Source organism: Oncorhynchus nerka, unplaced genomic scaffold (assembly GCF_034236695.1).
Source record: "Oncorhynchus nerka isolate Pitt River unplaced genomic scaffold, Oner_Uvic_2.0 unplaced_scaffold_423, whole genome shotgun sequence".
Classification (NCBI taxonomy): domain Eukaryota; kingdom Metazoa; phylum Chordata; class Actinopteri; order Salmoniformes; family Salmonidae; genus Oncorhynchus; species Oncorhynchus nerka.
The window spans coordinates 642,183-662,885 of record NW_027040490.1 but is presented as its reverse complement, the minus strand read 5'-3'; the positions used below and the strand labels follow the sequence as shown (position 1 = coordinate 662,885).

The following is a 20,703-nucleotide window of genomic DNA, read 5'->3' as shown; positions in this document are numbered from 1 at the left end:
TGACAGGGACTCCATTTCTGAATCAGGAGTCAGAGGTCTGTAGTTAGTGAGATGTGAATACTGTGTTGTGTCTTGGCCAGGGTACTGGTGGGTAACTGGCATGAACATGCCGGATGTTTTTGCCCTCACTATGACGTGATCAGGTTCTGGTCGAACAGTGATAAAGCTAGAGTGCCTGTCAGGTGAGTCACGTGTCATCGGAGTGAACTCGCTGGTTGCCGGACTTTGCTTCGGCCGAACAATGCCCTTTTGGACGTTGGTTTGCTCTACCATGCTGTAGTGAGACATGGCACAACCCTCTCCTGGCTCGTCAATAAACGAAAGCTGTGTCTCCACCTGTGATTGGTTCTTTCTGAGAGCTACCAGCTCCAGGCGTTTCTCTGACCGGTCTTCGGACTTGTGGGGATCGGGGACCATCTCAGTGACCTGCAGGACTTCTTCTGAGCCGTACATGGCCCGGTAGAAACGAGCCGTTATCTCTTCTATGTGCTTTTCTGTTCTCTGGTCAGCCTCCTCAGCCACTGTTCTCTGGTCAGCCTCCTCAGCCATGGCCAGACTTGCCGGACCATGGCTACAGTCCTGAGGCGAACAAGCCTGACTACGGTTCTCAGGCGAACACGCGTTGCTACAGTCTGACTCAGCTAAATGACTGTGGTCATAGATTTCTGTGCTGGCCTCTCTGGAGAACCTGGCTTTGGTTTTAGGGTTCAGGGTCCTGTCCAGTGGCATCTCCCTAAACCCAACACAGAGTTCTCTGAAGTCTGTCTCTGCCTGCTCAGACTCTGACAGACTCAGACCAAAGTCACTGATCACTATGGGAGACGATATCCTGAGCTGTTCCGGCGACAGCCAGCGCTCACCCTCAACCTCGCCTCGCCCCGGTGGGGACATTTGGTCAACACCAGCTGGCAGAGGCCCAGTTGCGCCCACTTGAGGGTGGAGTAGACCACTGCTACTTCTGCTGCGCTGGCCCTGAGGCTGGTCTCTGGTTTGGTACTGGGGGCCATACACCTGAGACGCTAGTCTCCATGTTTCTGCTCCAATCACGTTCAGAGGGGGACTTACTTGCTCGCTGGCGGTAGCGGACTCCCTTGTTACCGTGTCCTCCAAAGTCCACGGGTTGGGGCTCAGCTCCCTGAAACATGAATGACATGAACACTGGGTTATTATTACATTTAGACTCCAAAGAGACATACTATATGACTATATAATATAAGCAACAATTATTATAATCATTATAATTATTATATATTATTATTAATATTATTGTTATTATTATGATAATCTGGAGGAGCTATCAGGTATTGACAATATTAAATTCTGATGATCTACTGGAATGACAGATTGATAATGTGTCTCAAACTCTGTAGAATACTCCTCTCTTACTAAAGCCGACAGTTAAATGAAATGTACAAATATTCTCATCCATCCATGAAGCTGATGGGCTCATTCTCTGACTGACATACGTTGTGATCTCCAGGTCCTCCAATAGCCCATGCATGCTCTCTGAGTGGGTGTGGCCCATAGGCTCCGCCCAGGAAGGAATGTCCAGGAGGGAGGCTACTGATAAGTCTTCCTCTGAGACGGCTGGGGGCGGTCTGGGAGAAGAGTCCACCCTCCTCACCAGTCTGAGGCTGTCTACGTCCTCCTGCACTGAGGACAGGGCTACAGACACTGGCAGACAGAGACACAAATAGAGAGAGAGACAGACAAACAGACAGACAGACAGACAGACAGACAGACAGACAGACAGACAGACAGACAGACAGACAGACAGACAGACAGACAGACAGACAGACAGAGAGATAGAGAGAGAGACAGACAGAGAGAGAGACAGACTCAGGATCAAAACATGGTCAGATTATATCGTCCTCTACCAACATCACTGGCAGAACCCTCTAAATTAACCCTTACACTAAGTACGAATCACATTTGAAAAAATGTATGGGCCAAATACTAAAGACGGAATTTAACGTTTAAAAGGACCTTTAAATGTGGCAAGAACACAACCAGTCATGTTGCTCCCATCTGATCGTCGAACAAATTACTCGTTAGTATCGTGGCAAGGAAACAAATCACTTAGCGGATTTAAAACAGCATGTTGGAAAACAGCCCTGATGTTGGAAACAAACATATTTTTTTTTTACCCCTTTTTCTCCCCAATTTCATGGTGTCCAACTGTTGTAGTAGCTACTATCTTGTCTCATCGCTACAACTCCCGTACGGGCTCGGGAGAGACGAAGGTTGAAAGTCATGCGTCCTCCGATACACAACCCAACCAGCCGCACTGCTTCTTAACACAGCGCACATCCAACCCGGAAGCCAGCCGCACCAATGTGCCGGAGGAAACACCGTGTACCTGGCAACCTTGGTTAACGCGCACTGCACCCGTCCCGCCACAGGAGACGCTGGTGTGCAATGAGACAAGGACATCCCTACCGACCAAGCCCTCCCTAACCCGGACGACGCTAGGCCAATTGTGCGTCGCCCCACGGACCTCCCGGTCACGGCCGGTTACAACAGAGCCTGGGTGCGAACCCAGAGTCTCTGATGGCACAGCTGGCGCTGCAGTCCAGCGCCCTTAGCCACTGCGCCACCCGGGAGGTCGTGGAAACAAACATCATTATGTTGGAAAACAGCCCCGATGTATTTATTTTCCTTTGCTATAGCACACAATTTATTTTACACACAGCAGGTGTTTAAAGGACAAAAGAGTTTGGTCAGCTTTTTGTTTTTGTTTTTGGAAAAAATATTGCAATACTGATATCGTCCCGACCCTGCGTCATAGTGTGTGGAAATATCATAAACAAAACTGGAAAATCACATTTTTAACTGCACTGCCATTTTAACATGTTTAGACAGTGCCAGACTTACTGACTGAGCTTCCATAATACCCATGGCCTGTCCAGAGCCAACCCCTAGTCCCTACTGTCCAGAACCAACCCCTAGTCCCTACTGTCCAGAAAAAAACCTAGCCCCTACTGTCCAGAACCAACCCCTAGTCCCTACTGTCCATAAACAAAACCTAGCCCCTACTGTCCAGAACCAACCCCTAGTCCCTACTGCCCAGAAACAACCCCTAGCCCCTACTGTCCAGAACCAACCCCTAGCCCCTACTGTCCAGAACCAACCCCTAGTCCCTACTGTCCAGAACCAACCCCTAGCCCCTACTGTCCAGAACCAACCCCTAGTCCCTACTGCCCAGAAACAACCCCTAGCCCCTACTGTCCAGAACCAACCCCTAGTCCCTACTGCCCAGATCCAACCCCTAGTCCCTACTGTCCAGAACCAACCCCTAGCCCCTACTGTCCAGAACCAACCCCTAGTCCCTACTGTCCAGAACCAACCCCTAGTCCCTACTGCCCAGAGTCTAGACAATTGTGGAGATCTGAGAGTGATTGATGGGTGGTGCCATGGTGAGAGATCCACCTTACCCTCTTGTTGGAATTTTGGTGGTATTGCTTACACCTGTCCAATCCTCTCAGATCTCCACAAGTGTCTAGAGGTAGGGGCTAGGGGGTTTCATCTGGACAGGACCACACAGCCCTCCAGGTGTGGGGTGGACCTATAACACGACTTGAGCCATTGGTTGGATATTTCATTCCATTGCTATACACAAACAACCGGATTTGCACAGGTGTAAGCTGGACACACCCACAGCACTGTGATCAGACAGGTCTGGGTAGCTGGAGACCTGCTATAAACAGTGAAAGGATATATTTAAATGTGTACTATTCACACCCTTGTGTCATTACAGCTAGGTAGATGTGCAACCACTGACTAACCATAGCTCGGGGAATATCTCTAGTCTCGCAATAGATACTGTTGATTTGGCTGGATATCATTATTTAATAAGACGGCCAATGGTTAGCTAGGTAGCTAGGATGCATCAGACAGCTAACCATTTACAGTAACAGCAGTTCATTCATTCATTAAGTCAATGCACACTAAATCTAATGCAGAAATCGTACTTGATCTGTGGCCCTGTGGCACGGTACGGTCAGCTATTAATCAATTCATTCATAGATAATAGAACAGCATGGTAAGAAGAGTGAACTCTTACTTTGAAAGGACAGTAAATATTGGCTGTGAACTTAACCAATGACAAGCATTCCACATTTAACCTGAACCACATGGGAAATTAAAAAAAAAAAAATCAAGTTGTTATTTTATTGCTTTATATACAAAAAATAAAAACAAATATTTTTTTTTCTATTTCTATTTCAAATCAAAAACAAACAAACCAGTCGTTTTCACGATCCAGGTCTTAATGTAATGTAATGTAACTGGTCCAGTCTCCTCTATCTCTGTAATGTAATGTAACTGGTCCAGAGTCTCCTCTATCTCTGTAATGTAATATAACTGGTCCAGAGTCTCCTCTATCTCTGTAATGTAATGTAACTGGTCCAGTCTCCTCTATCTCTGTAATGTAATGTAACTGGTCCAGAGTCTCCTCTATCTCTGTAATATAATGTAACTGGTCCAGAGACTCCTCTATCTCTGTAATGTAATGTAATATAACTGGTCCAGAGTCTCCTCTATCTCTGTAATGTAATGTAACTGGTCCAGAGTATCCTCTATCTCTGTAATGTAATGTAATATAACTGGTCCAGAGTCTCCTCTATCTCTGTAATGTAATGTAGCTGGTCCAGAGTCTCCTCTATCTCTGTAATATAATGTAACTGGTCCAGAGTCTCCTCTATCTCTGTAATATAAATGTAACTGGTCCAGAGTCTCCTCTATCTCTGTAATGTAATGTAATATAACTGGTCCAGAGTCTCCTCTATCTCTGTAATATAATGTAACTGGTCCAGAGTCTACTCTATCTCTGTAATGTAATGTAACTGGTCCAGAGTCTCCTCTATCTCTGTAATGTAATGTAACTGGTCCAGAGACTCCTCTATCTCTGTAATGTAATGTAACTGGTCCAGAGTCTCCTCTATCTCTGTAATATAATGTAACTGGTCCAGAGACTCCTCTATCTCTGTAATGTAATGTAATATAACTGGTCCAGAGTCTCCTCTATCTCTGTAATGTAATGTAACTGGTCCAGAGTCTCCTCTATCTCTGTAATGTAATGTAACTGGTCCAGAGTGTCCTCTATCTCTGTAATGTAATGTAACTGGTCCAGAGTCTCATCTATCTCTGTAATGTAATGTAACTGGTCCAGAGTCTCCTCTATCTCTGTAATGTAATGTAACTGGTCCAGAGACTCCTCTATCTCTGTAATGTAATGTAACTGGTCCAGAGTCTCCTCTATCTCTGTAATGTAATGTAACTGGTCCAGAGACTCCTCTATCTCTGTAATGTAATGTAACTGGTCCAGAGTCTCCTCTATCTCTGTAATGTAATGTAACTGGTCCAGTCTCCTCTATCTCTGTAATGTAATGTAACTGGTCCAGTCTTCTCTATCTCTGTAATGTAACTGGTCCGGAGTCTCCTCTATCTCTGTAATGTAATGTAACAGGTCCAGTCTCCTCTATCTCTGTAATGTAATGTAACTGGTCCAGAAATCTCCTCTATCTCTGTAATGTAATGTAACTGGTCCAGAGACTCCTCTATCTCTGTAATGTAATGTAATGTAACTGGTCCAGAGACTCCTCTATCTCTGTAATGTAATGTAACTGGTCCAGAGTCTCCTCTATCTCTGTAATGTAATATAACTGGTCCAGAGTCTCCTCTATCTCTGTAATGTAATGTAACTGGCCCAGTCTCCTCTATCTCTGTAATGTAATGTAACTGGTCCAGGTCTCCTCTATCTCTGTAATGTAATGTAACAGGTCCAGTACCTTCACTCTGGTCCAGAGTCTCCTATATCTCTGTAATGTAATATAACTGGTCCAGAGTCTCCTCTATCTCTGTAATGTAATGTAACTGGCCCAGTCTCCTCTATCTCTGTAATGTAATGTAACTGGTCCAGGTCTCCTCTATCTCTGTAATGTAATGTAACAGGTCCAGTACCTTCACTCTGGTCCAGAGTCTCCTATATCTCTGTAATGTAATGTAACTGGTCCAGAGTGTCCTCTATCTCTGTAATGTAATGTAACTGGTCCAGAGTCTCCTCTATCTCTGTAATGTAATGTAACTGGTCCAGAGTCTCCTCTATCTCTGTAATGTAATGTAACTGGTCCAGAGTCTCCTCTATCTCTGTAATGTAATATAACTGGTCCAGAGTCTCCTCTATCTCTGTAATGTAATGTAACTGGTCCAGAGTCTCCTCTATCTCTGTAATGTAATGTAACTGGTCCAGAGTGTCCTCTATCTCTGTAATGTAATGTAACTGGTCCAGAGTCTCCTCTATCTCTGTAATGTAATGTAACTGGTCCAGAGTCTCCTCTATCTCTGTAATGTAATGTAACTGGTCCAGAGTCTCCTCTATCTCTGTAATGTAATGTAACTGGTCCAGAGTCTCCTCTATCTCTGTAATGTAATGTAACTGGTCCAGAGTCTCCTCTATCTCTGTAATGTAATGTAACTGGTCCAGAGTCTCCTCTATCTCTGTAATGTAATATAACTGGTCCAGAGTCTCCTCTATCTCTGTAATGTAATGTAACTGGTCCAGGTCTCCTCTATCTCTGTAATGTAATGTAACAGGTCCAGTACCTTCACTCTGGTCCAGAGTCTCCTATATCTCTGTAATGTAATGTAACTGGTCCAGAGTCTCCTCTATCTCTGTAAAGTAATGTAACTGGTCCAGAGTGTCCTCTATCTCTGTAATGTAATGTAACTGGTCCAGAGACTCCTCTATCTCTGTAATGTAATGTAACTGGTCCAGAGTCTCCTCTATCTCTGTAATGTAATGTAATGTAACTGGTCCAGAGTGTCCTCTATCTCTGTAATGTAATATAACTGGTCCAGAGTCTCCTCTATCTCTGTAATGTAATGTAACTGGTCCAGTCTCCTCTATCTCTGTAATGTAATGTAACTGGTCCAGAGTCTCCTCTATCTCTGTAATGTAATGTAACTGGTCCAGAGTCTCCTCTATCTCTGTAATGTAATATAACTGGTCCAGAGTCTCCTCTATCTCTGTAATGTAATGTAACTGGTCCAGAGTCTCCTCTATCTCTGTAATGTAATGTAACTGGTCCAGAGTCTCCTCTATCTCTGTAATGTAATGTAACTGGTCCAGAGTCTCCTCTATCTCTGTAATGTAATGTAACTGGTCCAGAGTCTCCTCTATCTCTGTAATGTAATATAACTGGTCCAGAGTCTCCTCTATCTCTGTAATGTAATGTAACTGGTCCAGTCTCCTCTATCTCTGTAATGTAATGTAACTGGTCCAGTCTCCTCTATCTCTGTAATGTAACTGGTCCGGAGTCTCTATCTCTGTAATGTAATGTAACTGGTCCAGTCTCCTCTATCTCTGTAATGTAATGTAACTGGTCCAGTCTCCTCTATCTCTGTAATGTAACAGGTCCAGTCTCCTCTATCTCTGTAATGTAATGTAATGTAACTGGTCCAGAGTCTCCTCTATCTCTGTAATGTAATGTAACTGGTCCAGTCTCCTCTATCTCTGTAATGTAATGTAACTGGTCCAGAGTCTCCTCTATCTCTGTAATGTAATGTAACTGGTCCAGAGTCTCCTCTATCTCTGTAATGTAATGTAACTGGTCCAGAGTCTCCTCTATCTCTGTAATGTAATGTAACTGGTCCAGTCTCCTCTATCTCTGTAATGTAATGTAATATAACTGGTCCAGAGTCTCCTATATCTCTGTAATGTAATGTAACTGGCTCAGTCTCCTCTATCTCTGTAATGTAATGTAACTGGTCCAGAGTCTCCTCTATCTCTGTAATGTAATGTAACTGGTCCAGAGACTCCTCTATCTCTGTAATGTAATGTAATGTAACTGGTCCAGAGACTCCTCTATCTCTGTAATGTAATGTAACTGGTCCAGAGTCTCCTCTATCTCTGTAATGTAATGTAACTGGTCCAGGTCTCCTCTATCTCTGTAATGTAATGTAACAGGTCCAGTACCTTCACTCTGGTCCAGAGTCTCCTATATCTCTGTAATGTAATGTAACTGGTCCAGAGTCTCCTCTATCTCTGTAATGTAATGTAACTGGTCCAGAGACTCCTCTATCTCTGTAATGTAATGTAACTGGTCCAGAGTCTCCTCTATCTCTGTAATGTAATGTAACTGGTCCAGAGTCTCCTCTATCTCTGTAATGTAATGTAACTGGTCCAGAGACTCCTCTATCTCTGTAATGTAATGTAACTGGTCCAGAGTCTCCTCTATCTCTGTAATGTAATGTAACTGGTCCAGTCTCCTCTATCTCTGTAATGTAATGTAACTGGTCCAGAGTCTCCTCTATCTCTGTAATGTAATGTAACTGGTCCAGAGTCTCCTCTATCTCTGTAATGTAATGTAACTGGTCCAGAGTCTCCTCTATCTCTGTAATGTAATGTAATGTAACTGGTCCAGAGTGTCCTCTATCTCTGTAATGTAATGTAACTGGTCCAGAGTCTCCTCTATCTCTGTAATGTAATGTAACTGGTCCAGAGTCTCCTCTATCTCTGTAATGTAATGTAACTGGTCCAGAGTCTCATCTATCTCTGTAATGTAATGTAACTGGTCCAGAGTCTCCTCTATCTCTGTAATGTAATGTAATGTAACTGGTCCAGAGTCTCCTCTATCTCTGTAATGTAATGTAACTGGTCCAGAGACTCCTCTATCTCTGTAATGTAATGTAATGTAACTGGTCCAGAGACTCCTCTATCTCTGTAATGTAATGTAATGTAACTGGTCCAGAGTCTCCTCTATCTCTGTAATGTAATGTAACTGGTCCAGAGTCTCCTCTATCTCTGTAATGTAATGTAACTGGTCCAGAGTCTCCTCTATCTCTGTAATGTAATGTAACTGGTCCAGAGACTCCTCTATCTCTGTAATGTAATGTAATGTAACTGGTCCAGTCTCCTCTATCTCTGTAATGTAATGTAACTGGTCCAGTCTCCTCTATCTCTGTAATGTAACTGGTCCGGAGTCTCCTCTATCTCTGTAATGTAATGTAACAGGTCCAGTCTCCTCTATCTCTGTAATGTAATGTAACTGGTCCAGAGTCTCCTCTATCTCTGTAATGTAATGTAACTGGTCCAGAGACTCCTCTATCTCTGTAATGTAATGTAATGTAACTGGTCCAGAGACTCCTCTATCTCTGTAATGTAATGTAACTGGTCCAGAGTCTCCTCTATCTCTGTAATGTAATGTAACTGGTCCAGAGTGTCCTCTATCTCTGTAATGTAATGTAACTGGTCCAGAGTCTCCTCTATCTCTGTAATGTAATGTAACTGGTCCAGAGTCTCCTCTATCTCTGTAATGTAATGTAACTGGTCCAGAGTCTCCTCTCTCTGTAATGTAATATAACTGGTCCAGACTAACTGGTCCAGAGTCTCCTCTATCTCTGTAATGTAATGTAACTGGTCCAGAGTCTCCTCTATCTCTGTAATGTAATGTAACTGGTCCAGAGTCTCCTCTATCTCTGTAATGTAATGTAACTGGTCCAGAGTCTCCTCTATCTCTGTAATGTAATGTAACTGGTCCAGAGTCTCCTCTATCTCTGTAATGTAATGTAACTGGTCCAGTCTCCTCTATCTCTGTAATGTAATGTAACTGGTCCAGAGTCTCCTCTATCTCTGTAATGTAATGTAACTGGTCCAGAGACTCCTCTATCTCTGTAATGTAATGTAATGTAACTGGTCCAGAGTGTCCTCTATCTCTGTAATGTAATGTAACTGGTCCAGAGTCTCATTTTACATTTACATTTAAGTCATTTAGCAGATGCTCTTATCCAGAGCGACTTACAAATTGGTGCTTTCACCTTATGACATCCAGTGGAACAGCCACTTTACAATAGTGCATCTAAGTCTTTTAAGGGGGGGGGGGGGGGGGGTGAGAAGGATTAATTTATCCTATCCTAGGTATTCCTTAAAGAGGTGGGGTTTCAGGTGTCTCCGGAAGGTGGTGATTGACTCCGCTGTCCTGGCGTCGTCAGGGAGTTTGTTCCACCATTGGGGGGCCAGAGCAGCGAACAGTTTTGACTGGGCTGAGCGGGAACTGTACTTCCTCAGTGGTAGGGAGGCGAGCAGGCCAGAGGTGGATGAAAGCAGTGCCCTTGTTTGGGTGTAGGGCCTGATCAGAGCCTGGAGGTACTGAGGTGCCGTTCCCCTCACAGCTCCGTAGGCAAGCACCATGGTCTTGTAGCGGATGCGAGCTTCAACTGGAAGCCAGTTGTAATGTAATGTAATGTAATGTAACTGGTCCAGAGACTCCTCTATCTCTGTAATGTAATGTAACTGGTCCAGAGTCTCCTCTATCTCTGTAATGTAATGTAACTGGTCCAGAGTCTCCTCTATCTCTGTAATGTAATGTAACTGGTCCAGAGTCTCCTCTATCTCTGTAATGTAATGTAACTGGTCCAGAGTCTCCTCTATCTCTGTAATGTAATGTAACTGGTCCAGTCTCCTCTATCTCTGTAATGTAATGTAACTGGTCCAGTCTCCTCTATCTCTGTAATGTAATGTAACTGGTCCAGTCTCCTCTATCTCTGTAATGTAATGTAACTGGTCCGGAGTCTCCTCTATCTCTGTAATGTAATGTAACAGGTCCAGAGACTCCTCTATCTCTGTAATGTAATGTAATGTAACTGGTCCAGAGACTCCTCTATCTCTGTAATGTAATGTAACTGGTCCAGAGTCTCCTCTATCTCTGTAATGTAATGTAACTGGTCCAGTCTCCTCTATCTCTGTAATGTAATGTAACTGGTCCAGTCTCCTCTATCTCTGTAATGTAATGTAACTGGTCCAGTCTCCTCTATCTCTGTAATGTAATGTAACTGGTCCGGAGTCTCCTCTATCTCTGTAATGTAATGTAACAGGTCCAGAGACTCCTCTATCTCTGTAATGTAATGTAATGTAACTGGTCCAGAGACTCCTCTATCTCTGTAATGTAATGTAACTGGTCCAGAGTCTCCTCTATCTCTGTAATGTAATGTAATATAACTGGTCCAGAGTCTCCTCTATCTCTGTAATGTAATATAACTGGTCCAGAGTCTCCTTTATCTCTGTAATGTAATGTAACTGGTCCAGGTCTCCTCTATCTCTGTAATGTAATGTAACAGGTCCAGTACCTTCACTCTGGTCCAGAGTCTCCTATATCTCTGTAATGTAATGTAACTGGTCCAGAGTCTCCTCTATCTCTGTAATGTAATGTAACTGGTCCAGAGTCTCCTCTATCTCTGTAATGTAATGTAACAGGTCCAGTACCTTCACTCTGGTCCAGAGTCTCCTATATCTCTGTAATGTAATGTAACTGGTCCAGAGTCTCCTCTATCTCTGTAATGTAATGTAACTGGTCCAGAGTCTCCTCTATCTCTGTAATGTAATGTAACTGGTCCAGTCTCCTCTATCTCTGTAATGTAATATAATAACTGGTCCAGTCTCCTCTATCTCTGTAATGTAATGTAACTGGTCCAGTCTCCTCTATCTCTGTAATGTAATGTAACTGGTCCAGAGTCTCCTCTATCTCTGTAATGTAATGTAACTGGTCCAGAGTCTCCTCTATCTCTGTAATGTAATGTAATATAACTGGTCCAGAGTCTCCTCTATCTCTGTAATATAATGTAACTGGTCCAGAGTCTCCTCTATCTCTGTAATGTAATGTAATATAACTGGTCCAGAGACTCCTCTATCTCTGTAATATAATGTAACTGGTCCAGAGTCTCATCTATCTCTGTAATGTAATGTAACTGGTCCAGAGTCTCCTCTATCTCTGTAATGTAATGTAACTGGTCCAGAGTCTCCTCTATCTCTGTAATGTAATGTAACTGGTCCAGTCTCCTCTATCTCTGTAATGTAATGTAACTGGTCCAGTCTCCTCTATCTCTGTAATATAATGTAACAGGTTCAGTACCTTCACTCTGGTCCAGAGTCTTCTCTATCTCTGCGTAGGTCCTAGACGTCTGCTCCTGTGTTGACTTGTTCATCTGGGTCTCTATCAGGTGGACGATGTCCATCCGGTTGATCTTGGTCAGCCTCTTTATCAGGCTCTCCTCTGCTGGGCAAAAGATAACACATATCGGTAGAGTAACAATTATCATAATAATAATAATAAATAATCCTTACTTATTTCACTTCTATAGCACTTTTCATTAAACAAAAATAATCTCTAAACCAACAACAAAAATATACAACAAAAAAGACAATCAATTTAAATAAATAAATAACATTTCTACAAAAAAACAAACGTTTTTTTGCTTTGTCATTTTGGGGTATCGTGTTTAGATTGATGAGAAAACAACTAACATTTTAAATCCATTTTTAGAATAAGGCTGTAACATATATTTATCATTCATATATAGATGCAAAATGGCACCCTATTCCCTACATAGTGCTCTACTTTTGTCCAGAGATGGATGGTTTCCGTGGCTGAGTCCACATCTGAGTGCCAAAATGGCACCCTATTCCCTACATAGTGCACTACTTTTGTCCAGAGATGGATGGTTTCCGTGGCTGAGTCCACATCTGAGTGCCAAAATGGCACCCTATTCCCTACATAGTGCACTACTTTTGTCCAGAGATGGATGGTTTCCGTGGCTGAGTCCACATCTGAGTGCCAAAATGGCACCCTATTCCCTACATAGTGCTCTACTTTTGTCCAGAGATGGATGGTTTCCGTGGCTGAGTCCACATCTGAGTGCCAAAATGGCACCCTATTCCCTACATAGTGCACTACTTTTGTCCAGAGCAGTGCACTATACAGTATAAGGAATAGGGTTCCATTTTGGACATACCCAAGTGAGGCCCAGTAGAAGACGTCAGGACAGACATACCGGTGGCGTGTTTTCCCTCTCTCTCAGCCCAGCGCTGCAGCAGGGCGTGGCTCTGCTCCTGTAGAGAGTTAGGGTTCTCCGTCCTCACTTCCTGGATCTCATCCTCGTTGAACTCCAGCTCCCTCGCCAGCTCTGAGACACACGGGACACACACACACACACACTGAGGCGGCGTCCTAAACAGTACCCTTATTACAGTACCCTTATTCCCTACATAGTGGGTACCCTTATTACAGTACCCTTATTCCCTACATAGTGGGTACCCTTATTACAGTACCCTTACTCCCCACATAGTGGATACCCTTATTACAGTACCTTTATTCCCTACATAGTGGGTACCCTTATTACAGTACCCTTATTCCCTACATAGTGGGTACCCTTATTACAGTACCCTTATTCCCTACATAGTGGGTACCCTTATTACAGTACCCGTATTCCCTACGTAGTGGGTACCCTTATTACAGTACCCTTATTCCCCACATAGTGGACAACATTTGACCAGTGTTCAAACAGCTTTTCACTCCTATTTCATACATACCTTCTACACCAGATAAACACCACCTGGATAACTTACCTGTCCAGCTGAACCCCAGCAGGTCTGCAATGATAGCCAACGTCTCCTCTTTCCTGTCTGCATCGTCGTGCCAATCCACTACGAACACCACCACGGACAGAGGTTACACACAGGTCATCACAGCTCAACAGCAGCGCGGTAACAACGCTAAGGCTACGTCCCAAATGGCATCATATTCACTTTACATTGCACTACTTTAGACCACAGGGCCCATAGGGAATAGGGTGCACTACGTTAGACCATAGGGGCCATATGGAACAGGGTGCACTACTTTAGACCACAGGGCCCATAGGGAATAGGGTGCACTACGTTAGACCATAGGGGCCATATGGAACAGGGTGCACTACTTTAGACCACAGGGCCCATAGGGAATAGGATGCACTACTATAGACCACATGGCCCATAGGGAATAGGGTGCACTACTTTAGACCACAGGGCCCATAGGGAATAGGGTGCACTACGTTAGACCATAGGGGCTATAGGGAATAGGGTGCACTATGTTAGACCATAGGGGGTATATGGAACAGGGTGCACTACTTTAGACCACAGGGCCCATAGGGAATAGGGTGGACTACTTTAGACCACAGGGCCCATAGGGAATAGGGTGCCATTTTGGGCCGCAGACCCATAACTCCTCTGAAAATATAACAGTTTAAAACTCTCCAGATATCATATTGATTATGGGATGTTTTCTAGGTTCTTGGAAGGTACAGATACATTTCAGTAATGTAATGTAACCGGCCTCTATGTTATAGGCTGTGGAGGTCATGGTGCTGATGATGGGGGGAGTATGAAGCAGGGCTGATGTTCTGATCCATACTGTTGATGACAATACCTGCTCTACTCGGACCACCACGACAGTGTATTTGTAGTCGATTAGTACTTAAACAATGGAAAGACTGTGGCATTCCGAACTCAATGTGGTCATTTTTAGTATAAGGAGTTTCAGTAATATAGTAGTGTATTAGATGTCCTGAAGTTAATCATGAGTTTTCTCCTAACACATCTAGGTAAGTCAATCTTGAGATTTAATGTACACATACATAGACAATAGACTTCTAGACAATCGTCAATAGACACAGACATTTATATGGAAAAGAAACAACACAAGACAACACAGCACAGGACAAGACAACACAGGACAAGACAACACAGAACAGGACAAGACAACACAGCACGGCACGAAATGACAAAACAAGACACACAACAGAAAAGTGACAGATGCTTGGTCTTGACTAAGACAAAGAAAGGTCTTCCAAGGAGCAGAGAAAGAGAGGAAAGGAAGTGCCAGATTTTTGGTACCTTGCTGCCGCTCCGTTGTCCGATCATCCCAGATTCGCTGCATCTGAGTTTCTACTGAGTCTTCCCAGATGGGTCTGGACTCAAACACCTCCCCCGTCACCGAGGAAGCTCGAACCCGTGTCTGAGTCGACAAAGCCCTCGTGTCCGGGGCAGATCTGCGAGGCGTTGGTCTGTCATACCTGAAGATAACAGAATCTGGACTGTTGTGATCACCGCTGCTGCTGATGTCGTCGACATCCAGAGAGGATCGGAGGGAAAGCTCTCGTACGTCAGAGCCCTGGTCTCTGTCGGGCTGGGAAGAGGAGGAGGAGGAGTGGGCTGTGGGTTTGTGTTTGTCCATGACAGGGAGTCTGGAGGTGAGAGGTTTGGATTTAGTTGCAGGATGGTCGCTGTCGGAGTGACTCCTGCTGTATTTGTCAGTTAAGATTTTCTTCCCGGCTCCAAAATCCTCCTCGGACCTCGTCCTCCGGTCCTGAACAAGAGATTCCTCCACTGTTGATTTCTGCTCAAGGCCGAGGTCTGATTTCATTGAACCAGCTTTGATGGGTATCTTTGATTTGAAACTGCTTTCATCCTTAGCCACAGTGTCTGCTGAAGTGTAGGACATTGCCAGGACACTAGAGGGTGCAACTGAGATGTCAGACCCTTCCAGGACACTAGAGGTGTCAGACCCTGCCAGGACACTAGTGGGTGCCACTGAGGTGTTAGACCCTGACGAGGTGTCATACCCTTGCAGGACACTAGGGGGTGCCACTGAGGCGTCATACCCTGCCGAGGTGTCATACCCTTGCAGGACACTAGGGGGTGCCATTGAGGTGTCAGACCCTGCCGAGGTGTCATACCCTTGCAGGACACTAGGGGGTGCCACCGAGTCACAATAGCCAGTGGGCATCTCAATGACAGAACCCTGCTCCTCTTCCTCTTCTTCTTCATCCTCAAGGGATGAGTCGGATGACTGGCGGACCTGTTCAGAGTACACAGAGCGGGTGACAAGAGTAGTGGTGGTAAACATCTGGAGTTCAGCTATAGTCGGGTCTGGAGAATCTACCTCTAAGAAGCTTCCCATCTTAGCTTCTAGCAGGGGGAATGTTTCAGCTTTTGGCTCCATTTTGATGGAGGTACTGGGTTTGGCCACTGGTTTCCCCCTCTGATCAGCCTCGGGTAATGGTATAGTCTGGAAGGAGGAGTCAGAATCATCTTTGGTTTGGTCCACCTTCTGGAGGTGTAGATCAGCAACGGCAATAGTCTGTTCTGTTCTGAGAACATCGGGGCTAGCGCAATCTCCTGTGTCCTCGAACAGAACCTGGTCAACTGGGTGTTCTCCTATGTGAAAGAAGGCATAGCCCTCGCCCTCCTCTTCAACGCTCCTCCTTGTCATGTCGATAGCGCCCCCTCTGGTCATCTCAAAGAACTTCCCTTCCTGGAACTGGAAGGGATTGGGGGTGCCCCCCTCGGTTGGTGTGCGACCCGGTGTGGTGTCAGGGGTACGGCGGTCTTCCACGAGAGCCATCATCCTTCGTTCCTCCGCCTCCACACGTGCTGCGAAGGCTTCGTCGTCATTGTCATCCTCGTTGTCGTCTGACATGGCACTCCATGGGACCAGCTCTCCTTGAACAGGCTTGTCTTCGGGATGCATTTCCAACACGGCTGCCTTACCATCCGCATCCTTCACCTCCTTGAAGCTTTCAACGTCGGTGCACAACACCTCTGGTTTGACTGACTGACTTTCACCAGACTGACTGACACTCAACTGTGACTGATCCATCTCCACCTCGTGTGCGTGCATAGCTGATATTACATCTATCTTCTCTTTCTGCTCAGTACGTTCACTGATATTTTCACTGATGTTCTCTGTGGTATATTGTTCTCTTTCAGTGCTTAGTGAACGATATTCGAGGTGCTCAGAGACCTGTTTTCCTGATGGTGAATGTCCTGAGGCACTGTATGGTAGGTGAGCTTCACAGTGAACTGAACTATCCAACGCAGTTACTGCACCAGGGACTGAGGGTTGGATTTCAGCCACAGTTTCAATTTCAGACTGAAAAGTACCGGCGTCGGTTTTGGGCTTAAATGATTTTGCCTCCCTGTCCATCAGGTCAACGATCGACTGACATTCTTCATAATCCTCAGAGTCTGATAACACAGAGCCGTCTGAGGGTTTCCCGTCTGTCTTCGTTTTGACGTCCTGCTCCATCTCCTCGAAGGTTTTGATCTTGGCGGCCATTTTGAACATCTCCTCCTCTGGGGTGAACTGTCTCTGGCCAGTCCCGCTGCCCTCTGCATCCACGTCGTCCATATCATCCTCAGGGTTTGAGCTCAGATTTATGGGCATGGAGAGCCACTCAGGGTCTTCCCCCTTCAATGGGAGGGGACCCTCGCCCTCACCATCCATTTGATAAGTCTGTTTGGAGTAATCCTCATTCTCAATGTTGCTGACGTGCTCCTCACCGAGACAGGCTCTAAGCTGAGAGTAGTAGTCTTCATACACAGCTGTCTTCTTTGTCGCCTGAAAGCATGTGTCTTGTTTCAGTTCAGTGGGGCTGCTCTCCAGTGAGTCAAGGCAGGGGGAGTCCCCGGTTGAGCTTGGCTCTATAGAGTCAGGGGACTTCCTGGAGGAACCTTCATCCATGACAGGACTGGTCTCCAGAGAATCCCCATGGGAGAGTCGTCTCTCAGGGTGGCCCAGGGCCAAAGGAAAGAGGACCTCTAAGTCTGCAGGTCTGAGGGCCTGACCCACACCGTCTGGACTGTGCACAGCTCCATGATCAGTTGCATCCCTTTCATGGCGCTCTGGTACAACCCAACTAGATTCAGGAGCAATTCTGTCTGCTGAAATTGAGTCTTGCATGTATGGGTTTGAGTATGAAAGTTCTGTAGTTTTGTGGTACGATGGTTTTATCTCTAAATCATCCCAGTCCTCTAAGATAGGTCTTGTCTCAACAGGGACCTGGTCGTCCTCTTCAGAGGCTTGAGCAGGGAGCGCTGAATCAAACGTCCTTTGAAGGTCAAAGGTCACCTTCTTTGAGTCTCTTGAACGTATCACTGTAGTAGCTGAACTTTCTGATGCTTCCCCCCCAGCTGAACAACTCTGCACGAAGTCTTTATCACCGTAGATGACACCGTCCTCCGCGGCTCCTACTTGCACTACATTAACAACATCTCGCTCTGTCACTTTATCTGCTGCGGACCGGTCTACCTGCTCAGTGGAGAACGTGTGGGTTTCCTGTTTTCTCTTCCGTGTAATCACAACCTGTTCCAATCTCTCTTGTACGATGTCGTCCTCCGGTACACCACTGAGATCTACAGGTCTGTTTTCTAGGTACTGTTCTAAATCTCCACTGAGGAGTGCCTCCATGCCCGACGTATCTTTAACTCCTACAGCTGGTCTGGGCGATGTCTTCCTTTCGATCATGACTTCTTGTAACATCGGCTCCTGAACTGGGTTCAAGATTATCGGTTCGGCACCCCGAGCGCCACCATCATCCATGCCTTGCACTTTCCACCAGTCTTCTTTTTCTGTCTCTGTATCTTCTGTTGACATGTCTACCTCCTCTGTGGAGAAAATAAGTGATTGTCGCTTGTCATCCCTGGCAAGGATGGTCTGTTTCAAACTCTGTTGTTGGTCGATGTCATCCTTTGGTGAACCACTATTTACCATACATCTCTGTTCTAGGTAGTGATCCATATCTCCCCTGAGGAGGGACTCCATCCCTGACATATCGCTCACCACTGTAACCAGTCTGGGCGGGGGTTTCCTTTCCATCCTGACTTCTTGTAATAGCGGTTCCTGAACTGTCATCACTTCAGCGCCACGGACAGGTGATGGTCTCTGTTCTAGGTCGTGATCCATATCTCCCCTGAGGAGGGACTCCATCCCTGACATATCTCTCACCACTTTAACCGGTCTGGGGGAGGTCTTCCGTTGGATCGTGACTTCTTGTAACAGCGGTTCCCGAACAGGGGACGGAGTCGCTGATTTGGTTTCTACGACTAAATCTTCAGTTTCTGGAAAGATTTCTTCATCACCATGAATCACATCTCCTAGTACTTTCATCCCATCCATTCTCTCTGTCTCTTTATAAACTGTGGGCAGGTCAACCTCCTGAGTGGGGAATGTGAGTGGGCTCATCTGTGGGGTGTCTGCTAATCCTTCGTGTTTCTCACTCTCCCCCGTGCTTGAATGGGGAGTCCTGGTTCCTAGGCTAGTCCCGGGAGAGTCCGCTGCGCCTTCATGCTTCAGACTCACAGGGCTTTCATTCCCCATCAGGTTCTCAGCCTTAGTGAATAACTCATCCTGCCTGTCTTCGTGCATACAGGGGCTGAACATGAAGGTTGGGGTGTCGTTTGTGTGGTCTGCTGGGAGCTCCTCCTCGGCTGCTTCAGCCTGTGGGTGGTTGTCATCCCCTATAAACGAGGTCTGTCTGAACAGCTGGTACTCTGGACTGTCCTCCAGCTCGGCCTTGATGTCAGCGCTAAAGTCCTCAGAGGGTTTCCTGTCTGGGCTGATCTGCATCTCCATAGAAGACTTCCTGTCTGGTCCCATCTCTGGTTCCTCCAGCTGCATCATCTCTACAGAAGACTTCCTGTCTGGTCCCATCTCTGGTTCCTCCAGCTGCATCATCTCTATAGAAGACTTCCTGTCTGGTCCCATCTCTGGTTCCTCCAGCTGCATCATCTCTATAGAAGACTTCCTGTCTGGTCCCATCTCTGCATCATCTCTAGAAGACTTCCTGTCTGGTCCCATCTCTGGTTCCTTCCAGCTGCATCATCTCTATAGAATACGTCCTGTCTGGTCCCATCTCTGGTTCCTCCAGCTGCATCATCTCTGTAGAAGACTTCCTGTCTGGTCCCATCTCTGGTTCCTCCAGCTGCATCATCTCTATAGAAGACTTCCTGTCTGGTCCCATCTCTGGTTCCTCCAGCTGCATCATCTCTGTAGAAGACTTCCTGTCTGGTCCCATCTCTGGTTCCTCCAGCTGCATCATCTCCGTAGAAGACTTCCTGTCTGGTCCCATCTCTGGTTTCTCCAGCTGCATCATCTCCGTAGAAGACTTCCTGTCTGGCCCCATCTCTGGTTCCTCCAGCCGCATCAACTCTGTAGAAGACTTCCTGTCTGGTCCCATCTCTGGTTCCTCCAGCCGCATCAACTCTATAGAAGACTTCCTGTCTGGTCCAATCTCTGGTTCCTCCAGCTGCATCATTTCCATAGAAGACTTCCTGTCTGGTCCCATCTCTGGCTCCTCCAGCTGCATCATCTCTACAGAAGACTTCCTGTCTGGTCCCATCTCTGGTTCCTCCAGCTGCATCATCTCTATAGAAGACTTCCTGTCTGGTCCCATCTCTGGCTCCTCCAGCCGCATCATCTCCATAGAAGACTTCCTGTCTGGTCCCATCTCTGGTTCCTCCAGCTGCATCATCTCCATAGAAGACTTCCTGTCTGGTCCCATCTCTGGTTCCTCCAGCTGCATCATCTTTGTAGAAGACTTCCTGTCTGGTCCAATCTCTGGTTCCTCCAGCTGCATCATCTCTATAGAAGACTTCCTGTCTGGTCCCATCTCTGGCTCCTCCAGCTGCATCATCTCCATAGAAGACTTCCTGTCTGGTCCCATCTCTGGTTCCTCCAGCTGCATCATCTCCATAGAAGACTTCCTGTTTGGTCCCATCTCTGGCTCCTCCAGCTGCATCATCTCCGTAGAAGACTTCCTTTCTGGTCCCATCTCTGGCTCCTCCAGCTGCATCTTCTCTGGGCTGCTCCATGCATCCTCTGGTAGAGCCCTGCCTAGGAAGATCCCTCCATCCTCTGGTAGAGCCCTGCCTAGGAGGATCCCTCCATCCTTTGGTAGAGCCTTGTCTAGGAGGATCCCTCCATCCTCTGTTAGAGCCCTGACTAGGAAGATTCCTCCATTTTCTGATAGATCCCGGTCTAGGAGGATCCCTCTGTCCTCTGGTTGAGCCCTGTCTAGGAAGATCCCTCCATCCTCTGGTAGAACCTTGTCTAGGAG

The 20,703-nt window shown here is 46.0% G+C and overlaps 1 protein-coding gene across 1 annotated transcript in view; it reads right to left on the bottom strand.

Moving 5' to 3' along the window:
- The window catches only part of LOC115127460 (ankyrin-2-like), a 242,285-nt gene that overhangs the window by 62,999 nt on the left and 158,583 nt on the right, over positions 1–20,703 (bottom strand). Inside the window, 7 exon segments of the mRNA XM_065017053.1 lie at positions 1,066–1,135; positions 1,467–1,674; positions 11,907–12,047; positions 12,826–12,957; positions 13,400–13,477; positions 14,702–19,431; positions 19,484–20,696. Coding sequence (XP_064873125.1) covers positions 1,066–1,135; positions 1,467–1,674; positions 11,907–12,047; positions 12,826–12,957; positions 13,400–13,477; positions 14,702–19,431; positions 19,484–20,696 — 6,572 coding nt within the window.